Source organism: Asterias amurensis, chromosome 11 (genome assembly GCF_032118995.1).
Source record: "Asterias amurensis chromosome 11, ASM3211899v1".
NCBI classification, from domain to species: Eukaryota; Metazoa; Echinodermata; class Asteroidea; order Forcipulatida; family Asteriidae; genus Asterias; species Asterias amurensis.
Window position 1 is genome coordinate 7,856,106 of NC_092658.1, and position 14,711 is coordinate 7,870,816.

The 14,711-nt window shown below is 40.9% G+C and overlaps 2 protein-coding genes across 5 annotated transcripts; one reads left to right on the plus strand and one right to left on the minus strand.

The window, feature by feature from the left end:
• Nucleotides 1–354: 354 nt before the first annotated feature.
• Nucleotides 355–11,191, minus strand: LOC139943791 (NACHT, LRR and PYD domains-containing protein 3-like). Of its 4 annotated transcripts, none has more exons than XM_071940601.1 (5): nt 11,080–11,188; nt 9,398–9,678; nt 5,913–6,200; nt 2,457–5,298; nt 355–1,842 (listed from the first exon to the last, which is right to left on the minus strand). In XM_071940601.1, the coding sequence occupies exons 3-5, from the start codon at nt 6,187–6,189 to the stop codon at nt 1,755–1,757; spliced, it is 3,207 nt and encodes a 1,068-aa protein (XP_071796702.1). In that variant the 5' UTR covers nt 6,190–6,200; nt 9,398–9,678; nt 11,080–11,188; the 3' UTR covers nt 355–1,754. The 4 variants fall into 4 exon arrangements, with proteins under 4 accessions (XP_071796702.1, XP_071796705.1, XP_071796704.1 ...); XM_071940604.1 differs by having other exon boundaries at nt 5,913–6,229; XM_071940603.1 differs by lacking the exon at nt 9,398–9,678 and having other exon boundaries at nt 11,080–11,191.
• On the plus strand, nt 10,958–14,605 carry LOC139943792 (4-diphosphocytidyl-2-C-methyl-D-erythritol kinase-like). The gene has a single exon (XM_071940606.1). It carries the CDS (start codon nt 10,972–10,974, stop codon nt 11,848–11,850), a length of 879 nt encoding a protein of 292 aa, XP_071796707.1. The 5' UTR covers nt 10,958–10,971; the 3' UTR covers nt 11,851–14,605.
• The last annotated feature ends 106 nt before the right edge of the window (nt 14,606–14,711 follow it).

Sequence of the window (14,711 nt, forward strand, 5' to 3'; positions counted from 1 at the left end):
GTAAACCCGCCTTCGGCTCGTACATTCTATCCGCGAATCTACACTTTCTCGTCCATTCTCCTTATATAAGGCACTTTATATATACATTTAAAGATGAATACAAGTTCCTCTTTTTTTTCAAGAGAACTCACAGAAAGTACCAATACTATGTCAGTATAAAAATACCCTATTATTAGGCTGTTTATTGTCTTACCGTAAAAGTGGTATACTGCAATCTCCGTTTATGTCCTCACCCTTTAAATAAGGGAATCAATGTGTGTGAAGAGGTTTTCAACTAGTTGTTTAAACCCGCCGAGGCCTAGTTCTTGATAACTTTACCGAGATGAAGTCGAGGTAAATTATCAAGAACCAGGCCTCGGCGGGTTTAAACCACTAGTTGAAAACCGATTCAACACACTTTGATTCCCATTCATTCTTTGACTCGGTCCAAAAAACATCAACGCTTTTTTGTTCAAAAAGTAAAATAAGTGCAAAAATTATAATTGTTCAATGATTTCTTTCAACACAACACCCCCCTCCAGCTATGAAATGGTAAGGCCCTCGGGTAAACAACTAACTCCTTATAAGGAGATTGCTGTGCGCGTCGCGCGTATCGCGTGATGTGGCACAACTGTTCCAGCTGTTGCTCTCGACCAATAGGAATGAAGAAGCTGTCTTATAAGCACGGGTGCAAGCTTGCGTGTCACGCCCATGTTTCAACACTTTTTTCTGGTGTTATATCATCCGTTCAAACACCCCCACGTGATGCCCTCTCGACCATTTAGAATGGATAAACTGTCTAGTACGTTTAATAAAACCCAAATGTTTTTTTTTAAATCCTACTATAGTCGTAGAAATTTACCGTAAAATTAACCTGCAAAAAATAGTTAATGGCCTGCATGACGTTTAAACTAACCGTGTGACAAAAGGTGGATATAGCGGTTTTGAGATGTTGCCGAAAATCTGAAATGCATTATGTTAGTATCCAAAGCTGATGTGTGTAGGCCTATTAGGCCTACTTAAATATTACAACGCCAAAGTTTGTATTGACATTAAATTTATAGAGTTATCCAAACGCTTATATTTACAGACCCTTTAAGTATAATGTTCTTCTGCATAAAAACCTGAAAGTTTCTCAAATTAATGGCTATTATTTCAGTGTGAAAAACAATTTGCAACTACAGGCAAAGGCGATGCGTTTTCAGATTAATACAACTATATACAGCATTTTGGCCAACAGTTTCCAAATATACTCTAACAAAAATAATTATTTATACATACAGTAAAATAAAGTTAATCAGGTGAAAATCCGCGGCATGTTCTCTCAAAGCAAAAATGAAGGTTGCTAAGGCAAAATTTTGGCTAGAATTTTAGTGAAACTCTGGAAAGGTAAATATCAAAATTACTGTTGTCATAAAACTAGGCTAGTCAGCACACTAAAGGCATGCAGCGTAAAGTATAATATAGTTTAATTTATCTTGTAACTGGGGGTCGAAGAGTCCTACCTGAATCAGGTAAGATTTTACAAGTATCGTAACAAATAATCATGGGCTACGCCATTTTGGTTATTTCATGTGCGATTTGAAAATAAATATATGGCAAGGGTTGCTCACATATAGCCGCACTCATGTGTCATGAGGCAATGGGTTTCATTTTCTAACCTCAAGAATGGCGGCCAATGTTGTCAATAAGCCCAAAAGGTATGTTTCATAAAAATAAGCTAAAACCATGGAGTCTTATTTAAAATAAAATAAACCGGAATAGCAAGACGGAGTCTATACCCAGAGTTGCAGAAATGTCTCCTTCGCCTTTCTACATTCTCGGTCAATGTCGTCACCTTGGGGCAAACAGGAACTGGAATACCTGCAAAGAAATTCGACATAGAGAATTTATTCATGATCGTGACCAGGAGAAAAGGCTGACCCTACAGTGGTATACGTTATAGTCAACCATTGTTTAATATGATTGAGGTTGGCCAAGCACAAGGGTTGTTGTAGACCGTAACTATACTCTTGACAAACTCAACGGACGTTCTTCGAGGCTGAAACAAAAATCAAGCAGATGCCGCGTGAAAAGTGTGCCGGAGGAGACATACACAATCCAGTATGGCGCATACTTTGTGAACCAATGGCTCCATAAGCGGACACACCGGCAGTTTCTTATAAAAGTTGCAGAAAGGAAAACAACTGACAATACTACGGCGTCATATCTCGATTAGTACGGCGATACTTTGGCAATTTTATATTGAGATCTACGCCATTAAACGCCAAACAAATATGAGTTTTCAAGGTTTTCAAGGCGAATATGAGCCAACACCCGTGTGAAATCATGGCGTTATATAGCGTCAATAGGACGCCTGTTACAACCCAATAACGGCGATATAATTACGAGCTCTCTATATAAAAAATGGCGTATGAGAGCCACCGTAAATAATTATAATGTATGAGCCACCAGAAAAATACAATCATTATGCCTACCTGAAAACTTTCAATGAGTTGACATCTCTACAGGCGTTTAGCATGCTGATGAAGTCTAGCGAGGTCATTTTCACGTAGAGGATGCTCAAGAATTCAAGTCTGTGTGCCTTACGCAGTTCTTGCGAGAAATGCTTAACCGTCTCCGACGAACATACAGATGCTGATGGAATAACTCCTGACATCCTAAGGTCCACCAGATTGGGTAAGTCAGAAAGTATGGACGCTGTGCAGCTTATCACTGTGTCTGGTACTGGGGAATGCACGAGGTACACGTGAGTAAGACCATGAGAAAGAGCTAGCTTGTCCTTGAGAAGAACCAGGCTTGCTGCACTGACATCATACAGAGAGACCCTAAACTCTGTCCAGTTGCGTTTCTCGTCAAGGAGTTTACACACTGAGTCCACGACTGTCTCATTCATCTGTTTGTTTCTACGCAGATCCAATTTGGTGAGGCAGGGGTACGTCTTTACTTTTTCGAAGATCTTTACAATCGCACCAGATGACATCTCTGCCTTGTCTAAGATGATGTTTTCAACATCAGTTAACGGTGGAAGCATTTCAACAAAGTCTTCTCCAACTTCGTTCCCGGACACTTTCAAGTACTTCAACTTTGGTGTTGACTCCAGAGAAGATGCCAAGCTAGCGGTTTGGCATGATGTCAAACCGTTTAAGCAAAGTATAAGCTTCGTTATTTCACGGAATAAACCTTCCTTCAACATTCTAAACAGTTCAGACCAGTGGCAGTCTTCTGACTTCACACCATTCAGCACCAACTCCTGCAGTATACATTTCTTCAAGGCAGGAAGAATGAAGCCCAAATTGAAGTTATCAACCTGACGCCGTCGTACTTCCTGACAGATAGGAAGGACTGAGAAATAAGTAAAGTCCGGCCGATCTCTGAAATAACCTGGCCTTTCTTCCCCGGTAGACTGGAGCAGCTGACTGATTTCATGGGGTTTCATGACGTTTCTTCTCTGTGAGTCGATGCTGTCAAACAAAGACCTGCTAATGAGCTCTTCTGCACCGGGGTAACAATTCAGGAACTCCCGGAACTCTGTGCTCGACTCTAACCTTACGAAACTTAAGTCGACACTTCTGACCGATAAGACAGTCTCCACTTCACCCGGCCAGCTGGCATCACTTCCTGTAACTTCATCAGATGTCTTCTTTTGGAAACTATGCAAAAACAAGTAGCCAAGGGTCTTAGCTATGTAGTTTGGTATTTCCACCAAACGAATATGACAGATGTCACCAAACAGACAGTTCAAAATATCGTTAAATGCGCCGTTACTACGACCTTCAAAGTTAAGTTGAAGACATAATTCAATCAAACGCTGGACCTTCTGGCATTCTTTGTAGTAGAGCTTCCCTTCAAGATACTGCTTGATGTTTTCGCCTTGCTGGACTTGAAATATATCCGTGACATGAACCATAATGAAGCGGGCGGCCTTCTGGCTAGCTGCACTCGCGAAAACCAAAATGTTGGCCAAGTCCAGAACTCGCTGATGGTTGTCAACTTTCTTTAAGTAGTCAGCAAACAATTGGCAACTGCTCTCGTCGCGGTCACATAGGTACGCCAGATGCTTTCCAGCAAATTTTTCTTGAAAGCTCTTCAAGACGAATGAAATGTTTCTGTGTGGTGAAAGCGTGAGCGATTCCGTAAGTTCCTGGTAGCTATGTGGTACAAAACTTGAGACCTCATCTCTGTAGAGGAAACCTACACGAAGTCCTTGCTCGATGATCTGTGGACCATTGGAACTTGAGAAGTCACTTTCTGAGAAGATTATCTCTTCCTCATGACCGCCGAGAAAGCCCTCAAGGGCAACCTTCCCGAGCTCAAGGAACAATTCTTGAAGTGTGATGTCATCAACAGTCGATGCCATCTGTTGACCTGGTTTACTCTTATAATGCGCGAACACACTTTCTACCAATCGGTCGTATAACTTACTGATGGTGTTCAATTCTCCAAAATCCTTTCCATCAGTCCATTTTGTCAGTTGACAGAATGCAGTGAGCATGAGTGGTAGGGAGGCCAGCTCAGTCTTCAGATGATTTTCTTCAAGGTACATCAAGAGCTTATCTCCAAGAGGCTTTTGTGGTCCTCGGAATGTCTTATAAACATATTCGTCAATGTCCTTGGGTGAGAAACCTGTTATCTCTATGTGGCGATAGTTTTCGTACTCATTCTGGAAATCCCCAGCTCGTCCAGGCCGGCTGGTTACCACCACACGGCAAGAAGTGAAACACTCATTCCTCAGCATTTTCACAATATTGCCACAATTTTCATGCTTGAGTCCCTTCCCTCCGAATTCATCGTAGCCATCCAGGAGGATCACCACATCATCGGGGTTGTCTTCGCAGAATCTCTCAATGGCACTAGCAGTGAATCGGGTTTCAGATGGTAGTATGTGGTCTAAGACAGCTTGTCCTAAGTTACTGTGCTGATCAAGTTTCCGCATTGGAAGCACAATGACGACTGGCGTATCGGCTAGTAGTGAGCCTTGCTTCCCCATGCACCAATCAAAAGCATACTTGGTCAATAGGGTTGTTTTCCCGCTGCCCGTACGGCCAAGGAGAAGAACTCGCGTTGGGGACAGGTTGATAAGACCCAGGTTTTCGTCTATCAACGAGTCAAAGATGGAATTGTATGACTCCAAGGGACTTATGATCGGCTGGTAGGCAGCGGGAAACTCGATGAGGAGCACAACGTTGGTGAAGACCTGATCTACGTAGACACATCCTGTTGAAACCCATGGAATCAAAGGGAGTTTGCTCATCTTATTCCTTACAAACGTCTTCAACTTCTTGACAAACTCGTCTCTGTTAAGTTCTTCACTCCAGCCTTGAAAAAAAAATGAAATTTACGGTTCAGAAAGGTGTATTGAAAATTCACAGAGACATCTACAAAAACATCCCGCCACAACTTGTTTTCGTTTAACGGCAATAGACGTCTTGCAATGACCGCTATCTTTGATGAAACGTGCACACGGGAACGTTCATTGGCCGAGAGTCGAGCGTAGCGCGTACACACGCATGCAGTTTTCCATTGTTTTACATCAAAGATGGTGGTCAATGACGTCATGTGCAATCCATCTACAGATTACCGGTAGATGAAAACAAGAGCCTGGTATTTACAAAAGCTTCACAATACTATAGTTGCAATTTCCCCCTGTCAAAATTTGATAATTTTCTTTGGACAGTGGCATTATTATCATTTTTAAAATAATCATACAATCGGAAACTCGTGCTGGAAAATATCATCTTAGGATCAGGAATGTAAACACTGAACTACGAGGGAAGTGTAATCTGACGATTAATTTGCGATTAATCATAATATCAATAAATTATCAATAAATAAATGTGTGTGTGTTTTTTTATGACATGGAGATAAGTCATGTAAATAATCACACTGCAACATAAAACTGAAGTTGACATAAAATAAGGAGCTGGACAAACCTTCTGCTCTCGCCCACAATCGAATCAAATCCAGACGGCCTGCCGTCTCGAGTGCCTGCCGTAGCTGTTCCTTCCTTTCGGATTGGCGTGTTTTCTTCTGCCACTGCAGGAGCATCTTGTAACACCTCTCGTGGGAATCACGGGGTACATCCTCGAGTAGGTGCTCAATTTGCGGCTCAGTGAAACCCAGATTCCTTGCGATTGCTTTCCAACTCGACCCGAGCTCACCGGCCAGCTCCCAAAGTCCTGCCGTCTGTCCAGTGCCTGTTGCCATCATGATGCGGTCACCTTTTCATACAGAAAAGTAAGACATGAAACTTGAAGGGAGTTCGTATTTATTTCCATTCGTTTTAACTTATATAAAAAACCAGGCACGTCCAACCAGTGATCATTCGTTTTACACGTTCAAAGAACATAACATGAATATGTATATCGTTTAATAAAGACAACGGTCCGAGTAGGGTGGAGCCTTCAGTATCCAGCTTGTGATTGGGCATTGGCAAGATCTGGACGTGCTACGGTGCTTTGAACGTGTAAAACGAATGATCACTAGTAAGACATTATGAACTCGACGTTATTCGAGTTCGGGCGTCTTTGGCCGGACTGTTGCTTACTGACCCATCACGAGCGACGCGCGTTACCTCCAAGATGGCAGCGTGGTGACGTCATTGCAATAGTGTGGACCGTTACATCCAACCCAGTGATCAAGTTTGAGAGAATACAACAACCAGTGTTTACGGTTTGGGGGGGGGGGGGGGCATTTATGTTCGTTCATTTCAGACTTGTTTCGGTTGCGGCTGTCAAACAAGCAACACTGTTTTGAAAGGTCCGCAAATGCTATTTCCCCATATTGTATTGGATAATAATTATTTCTCTGAAGAATTGGTCTCAGTATTAACAATCAGACACCTGCAATTGGAATAAAAGTGATTATTTCATCGATGAGGTATCAATATATATTTGGTTTGCGATAACACCATGTGTATATGGCGAGACAGTTCTCTAAAGAACAAACTCTACCTGGCAAGAAGATATATATAGGCCTATGGTGTTACCGCAAACCATAAAATTTAATGTCATCGATGTTAGATGTAGGCCTAAGTATAATTCTCTGTTGACTGACTTTAAGATCAGTCAGCTGTCAAAAAATTTGGACTATTACTCCACAATCCTTTCTTGTGTCGTTAAGTTTGAAAGGTTAACATGATAAAGTTGTTGACAAGCTTTAAAACATGTTAACGCGGATAAAACATCATTCGATACAGTTGAGTGTGTATTTGCAAGGGCTCATGGCCCAAATTGCCGTTATAGTATACGCTAGCAGTGCGGTATGGTAAAATGCGCATCAGCCAAATACCTACAGAAAAATGAGTCATTCACTGAACAATGATGGGGTTTCCACTTTTCAAATGTCACACTTAGTGTAGGCTTACCCCTACTATTCCGTGAAAATAATATAATCTTGTTGATCAATGTTGATCAATGTGCAAGGATAAAAACTCATTCGATACAGTGTTTTTTGTGTGTGTATAGCACGGCCGCAGTACAACCCGCCTAGCAGTGCGGCATGGTAAATTGCGCATCATCCATCATAAACATCAACAGACAAAAAATGAGTCATTCACCGAACAACGGTGGGTTTTTCCACTTTTCAAATATCCGTGAAAAGAATATAATCTTGTTTATTTGGTGCAACCTGTACAATAACAAGTGCTGTGCAGCCTTTATGTTTACGGACGTACGCTGAGATCCTGCACATCAAAATACGGATAGTATACATGTATGCGGTCAAAATATCCTGTGAAACTGCAAGGAAATAAAGAGTAATTGCAAATTGTATAGTACTGACAAAATAGCTTTTCTATGGTGACCCGCTGAAGGAACATCGCAAATCGCCAATACTATTTGCGATTAATTTAAAGGCAGTGTACACTATTGGTAATTACTCAAAATAATTATTCGCATAAAACCTTTCTTGATGACGAGTAATGGGGAGAGGTTGATGGTATAAAACATTGTGAGAACGGCTCCCTCTGAAGTGCCATAGTTTTCGTGAAAGAAGTAATTTTCCACGACTTTGATTTCGAGACCTCAGATTTAGAACTTGAGGTCCCGAAATCAACCAGCTAAACGCACACAACTTCGTGTGATAAGGGTTATTTTTATTTCATTATTATCTCGCAACTTCGGTGACCGATTGAGCTCAAATTGTCACAGGTTTGTTATTTTATGCATATGTTGAGATACACCAAGTGAGAAGACTGGTCTTTGACAATTACCAATAGTGTCCAGTGCCTTTAAAGAACACATTGCCTTAGATCGGTCGAATTTGTCTTTGATAAGCGTTTGAAACCTTTTGTTATGAAATGCAAATGGTTAGATAGATAATATTTCAAAGTAGAATATAATGATCCACACAAACATGGCTCCAAATTGCACGGTTTTCCTTTTACGTCGCGAACTAACACGGTGGGCCATTTTATGGAGTCAAACTTATAAAACTTCTTTCTAACTATATGCATTTTATAACAAACGGTTCCAAACGCTTTTCAAAGACCAACTCGTCCGATCCAAGGCAACGTGTTCCTTTAACAACATTGCACATTGTCTGCGCACATTATTTGCGATTTAACCATTATTGTGACGTCACTCTATTGATGAAAGTGTGACTATTTTTACGAATCTATACACTCAACTGTAGATTAAGATTACAAATCTACACTTCATTGTAGATTTGTTACGAATCTACACTAAAACTGTATATTCTTTACAAACTTAAGTGAGAAACTCAACTTGAAAACGATTGTCTTGGTAAAATTGAAAGATAACACAATGTGCAACAAAACACAGCTGATTTCACCCAAAAACAAATCACGATATCGTATACGTCTGCAAGCATACTACGACTAGCGATGTGCGATGCCCTTCAGGTCCGTCATAATATTTGTAAGATGATCTTCCTATCAAGGGAACTCAGCAAACTCCCACCGCGCCGGGGGAAACACCAAGCTGGCAACAGCCAACCTCTCTCATACAAACATTGGTTTAACGTCTATGATGTAAACTGCACAAATCAAGAAATGTTATTTCAGCTAGACGACAAGGTTTATTATAGTCCTTGTGAATCAGTAGTTAGCTATAGAGGATTCGAACCCATTATAACCACTTTGGCCATGAATACTGTCATCATTCCCGTTTTTGGAGTCGCACGGTCGTGCAGGCGAGGCTCTTATAATCTGGTTTTCAATATCAATGCAATTAAACACTAGTTGCTAATTATATATGAGCTGTGTTAGACCACACATGCGTGGCCCAATTTTCAAAAAACTAATTGCCATATTTTCCAAAAAATTGAAAAATAAATTATTTCATCAGAACCCTCATACCTCAATCAAAGCATGATCTCAAAATGCACCCTAGAAGTTGATATGAAACCATGTTGAGGGAAATGTAATCAGACTCTACAGAGTACATGGTCTACTCACTTTATTGACGTTTGAGATTGTTGTTCAAATCCGTTGATTGCTACACAGCCCAAAGCTCAATGGGTCATACACCACACACATGCACATGTTGCTAGTCAGTCCAGTCTGGGCCGTAGTAATGTTTACTTGTGTCATGCAGTCAGCATGGAGGTAGAATTGGTATCAGCAAGGTATGGAAGGACCGTTTCCATCTTTCATGGTCACTCATTTTTGACGGACTCCCGACCGTTTCCTACAAACGTCATGTAACACCACGAGGTCACACATCCGCCACGATCCCTCTGTAATTACCGACATGTACCGTCAATTACCGACAAGAAGAATTGCGATACAGAACCACATAGTAAACAGTTTGTGATGAGGGGGTCCTAAAAATCAACTCTTTCATACAAAATTATTCTGGTTCTCCTAATAGACTTGTTCGCATGCTGATTGATGACATTTTGCAAAACTCATGAACAAACAATCATTGCGTGCGTAATGGGACACCACCACTACGTCAGCTTCCGTGTCTACAGTTACCTTTATTGACCTCTTATCACATGTGTTCATTGGAAATTGTTTACAAAGTGAATAGGTAGCGACGTACTTGTCAAAGGGTTTTTCTCTTGTCGGTAAATGTCGGTAAATCTCACACGCACGCGCATTCTTATGGTGCCCTTTGCCCTGTTTTAAAATTGGGTGTGTGGCATGCAAATTTGTTAACGGGTGACCTCTAATAATATGAACAAATGTACGGCAAAGTGTGCTGCATAACCATCACCCGTGGTAACACTACAGCAATTTTCGAGCGGGAAAAGACCAGCTGTGTCCGCTGTATGACCTACCTCTCAAATGCAGAGCGTGTGGGCGTATACAACTTAAATCGACCGGGGAAAACCCCCTGGATTTACACCGAACGAGAAATATCAAAATATTGGCCAACAATTTGTTGTGCTTGTTGAATTGTTGTTATTTCCTTGATTGGTTCGGCGACATAACTGTTTGGAAATGGTGGATGGGTTGGTATATAGCTCCATGAGGTAAGGATACAAGAAAGACTTAAAAAACAATATACACATGTTTACCATGAAAACAAACGGATTCATATGGGCCTATATTGTTTACAGTGACACAATCATTTTGGTACATATTACGAGTGTGGATAATTTTTGTAAATTTAGTGCACTCCACCTTTACGTCGAGTCGAGTGGTGGGTTTGCTTTGTGGTTGAAGAGACGAGTGATTGTAAAAAGTCAACTGATTGGAGGACAAGGATAGAATGAAAATCGACGGGATTGTCAACAATTCTGCCAACTTCTTTTCACTTGTGTTTTGTCATTTGTTTCCACAGCAGTATCCGTTCTAGAAGTTTCTACTACAAACACAAGGTTTTTGAGGCAGTGTGTCTAGAGAGGGGAAGCAATTATGCCTGTGGTATAGAATTGCCATGATCCTCGACAGTGTTCCTGAGTTTGTTTAAGGATTTCCTTTTTGGAATCGATTTAGAACAAAATTCCCAATTGAAAGAATCACTACGACAGTGGCAATTTTGATGTACAGATTGCAGACGGGACAACCCGCAAACTAGCACAATGATACGGTTTAACCATCTGAAACTTCCCGCACCTGCCAAGTTAAACCTCATGCTGAACATCATCGGTCGGCGCGAGGACGGATACCACAACTTACAAACCCTTTACCAATTTCTGGACTTCTGTGATGAACTGGCTTTCACCTCAAGACTGGACGGAGAGATCAAACTAGCCACGCCCATGGAAGGCGTCAGTCCTTCCGATAACCTCATCCTGCGTGCTGCTAAACTCCTTCAAGATGAATGCGGCGTGGAGTTCCTCGGTGCCACAATCAAGGTGACCAAACGCATACCCATCGGCGCAGGGTTAGGAGGTGGGAGTTCCAACGCTGCAACCACCCTCGTCGGGTTAAATCAACTATGGCAGACCCACCTTACAATTGGACAACTTCAGCGACTTGGGGCGACTCTAGGGGCAGACATCCCAATATTTATACACGGCCACTCGGCATGGGCAGAGGGAATAGGTGACGAGTTGACTACAGTCACTATACCAGAGCGTTGGTACGTGGTCGTCTCACCCCAATGCCAAGTTCTCACTGCCCGTATCTTTGGACATGTCGACCTTATTCGAAATACGCCCCCTACGACAGTGGATATCATATTAAAAAATGGAGGAACAAACGACTGTCAGCCGCTCGTTAGTAAACTGTACCCCAAAGTTCAGGAAGCTTTAGAGTGGTTGGGTTCTTTCGCCAAGGCTCAAATGACAGGAACAGGCTCATCGGTCTTTGCCAGTTTTACTTCTCGCTCAGAGGCCGTCGAGGTTATCCAGAAACTTCCAGAACGCTTCAAAGGATTCATATCAAGAGGTTTGAATTTGTCTCCTCTTCATCAAGCTGGGACAGTTTTGTTATTGTTTCCTAATGGGAGGCTTTGAACGCTAGGTGGCAGCAGACTAAAGTCTCACTGTATCTTTGCTCTGCGCATGCGTTCATTTTTTTGTGAAAACCTGGTAAATCTGCTGCCACCTAGCGTCACGAAAGACTCTTACTTGGAGCGAACACAACTCAAATTAATAGACTTCAACATCTTCAGAATTGGGCTGCCAAACTAATATTTTGTGCTTCTAAACATGATCATGCAACTCCTTTTCTCAAAAAGCTATACATTGGCTCCCGGTGAAAGAGCGCATTCAGTTCAAAATATTGGTGCATGTGTATAAATTCTTAAATGGACTTGCACCAGCATATCTTTCATCTTGTTTTTCTTTTCACATTCAAACTAGGGCTGGGCTTCGCTCAGCATCAGACAAAACCCGTCTTGCTGAAAATAAACCGAGCAGCAAATCTCTTCAATCCGCTGCATCTAAATCATTTTCTTTAGCCGCTCCAGGACTGTGGAACCATCTTCCCATCACAATACGCACCTCAATTTCACTGCCTATTTTCAAGAAAGCACTTAAAAAACATCTTTTTCCTTAGTGTCTGTTTATTGCTTTATTATTCATTTGTTGTATTACCTGCATTGCTATTGTTCGTTTAAAGCGCTGTGGTCTAAATGAAATGGCGCTATATAAAAACCCATTGTATTATCTGCATTGCTATTGTTCGTTTAAAGCGAGTGTGGTCTAAATGAAATGGCGCTATATAAAAACCCATTGTAATGTATTGTATTGTATCATCTCATTTAAATTATAGGATGGTTTAGTACAATGTTTGGGCCTATTTTGTTAGGTCCAACATTGAACATTCCGAAGTTATGAATGTTTTAGTGAACGTCATATTCTACGTTATCAGTGTTGACCATTTCGAATTTCGTGGGTATAATAGGCCTACTCAAATTTTTCAAGAGATATATGGTAAGCCACCATAGGAATAATGCGTATGCATATTATGTATTTATATGATATGGAGGGTACTACTTTGGTTTGGGTGTGTATAGACAACTTTACCCAAACTGCATAATAGTGCTGCATAGTTATTATTGTGTCCTTACTCTAAAAACTCCCGGGTCAGAATTGACCCGGATTTGGGTCCCAGGGGGCCAGACCCATTTCTGGTTCTGTCTGACCCGGAATCCTTGTCAATGTGTCCCAGAATCGGAGTCAAAATCTCCGCTTTTAACCAAATTTCTGGTCACAATGACACGGATTCCGGGTCACATTGACATGGATTCCGGGTCAAACAGCACAGCAATTCTGACCCGGAAGTTTTTAGAGTGCACACAGCCCACCATACCTCAAAATGGCTGATGGGAAACGTTACGTGACACATCATGTTCAAATAAGCGTGAGGTTTGCAAAAAAAAAGTCGGAATGTAAGATAAAACAAAGACGGCTGTACTGGTTTGATTTCCACTAATTAAAATAGACCAAAATGGGTCGAGTAATACAAATATTATTGAATTTATTTAACAAGTAGGCCTATATTATTTCTGCATAATTTATTCAGACCACATCTTGAATATTCCAATTATAGCTCCTCGTCATTTAAATTTTAAAAATTTTCACAGACAAGTATTCTCACTCGGTGTATCCCAACATAATATGCATTAAATTAACAAACCTGTGAAAATTTGGGCTCAGTTGGTCATCAAGGTTGCAAGGGAATAATGAAAGAAAAAACACCCTTGTCACACAAATGTTTGTGAGTAAACAGATACCCGATTCTCAGATTCAAATAATTTAATCAGGAACTACTCCATTCTCAAAAACTACGTTACTTCAGAGGGAGTCGTTGCTCACAATGATTTATATTATCAAAAACTCTCCGTTGCTCGTTACCAAGTAAGATTTTTATGCTAAATGTTAATTATATGATTACCAAACGTGTCCAGTGCCGTTAATCAATCATAGACAACGTGGATGACTATAGCATGTAGATACGTAACCTTGTTCACCCCGACACGACTTTTCCTCGTTTGGACAAACGGGCAGTGAACGAATATTTTAGAAACGACGCTGCGAAGCGTCCATTAAGTTTCGATATTGGACTCTAATATTAAATTTGTGGAGCGTCGCGGCAGTTGAGCGGCAAGTGACGCGTGTTCCATCAATCGAAAAACAATTATCTGTGTGTGTTGCGGTATAATAACTATTTTGAGTAAACAAAAAACTAAAATGCGGTACCATGAATTCCTCGGTCTTTTCCACTTATAGTAGTTTCACATTCGGGCGTAGATTTACAACGGGGGTTTCAAAATTTTTTAGATCAACTTAACATCCTAGTCCCAGAGTTTTACCTGTGTCCATTAATAGTAATATTTTGTTTTAGAATCGAAACAATAACTTGAAGCTGTAATAATTTTTGATGTTGTTCAGATTTGGCATAAAGAATAATTTAAAGCCATTGGACCCTTTCGGTTCAGAAAAAAAAAAAGTTCACAGATTTACAAATAACTTACAGGGTTTACAGAAGGCAATGGTGAAAGACTTCTCTTGAAATATTACTCCATGAAATGCTTCACTTTTTGAGAAAACAGCAAAACAATATAAATTCTCGTTAACGAGAATTACGGATTTATTTTAAACACATGTCATGACACGGCGAAACGCGCGGAAACAAGGGTGGGTTTCTCCGTTGTTTTCTCCCGACTCCGATGACCGATTGAGCCTAAATTTTCACAGGTTTGTTATTTTATATATAAGTTGTGGTACACAAAGTGTGGGCCTTGGACAACACTGATTACCGAAAGGGTCCAATGGCTTTAAAGCATAGATTTGATTTCATAAAAACTATGTTCTTCGTTTGTGGTGTTTTCTCGCTCCGGTGAGCGCGAGAATTACACAGTCTATTGAGA

Coding starts and splice junctions, on each gene's coding strand:
- LOC139943791 (XM_071940603.1), bottom strand. CDS start 6,189: ATGATGGCAACAGGCACTGGACAGACGGCAGGACTTTGGGAGCTGGCC. Junction 5,299..5,912: donor ATTGTGGGCGAGAGCAGAAG/GTTTGTCCAGCT, acceptor TTTTTTTTCAAG/GCTGGAGTGAAGAACTTAAC. Junction 1,843..2,456: donor AACTCATTGAAAGTTTTCAG/GTAGGCATAATG, acceptor ATTTCTTTGCAG/GTATTCCAGTTCCTGTTTGC.
- LOC139943792 (XM_071940606.1), top strand. CDS start 10,972: ATGATACGGTTTAACCATCTGAAACTTCCCGCACCTGCCAAGTTAAAC.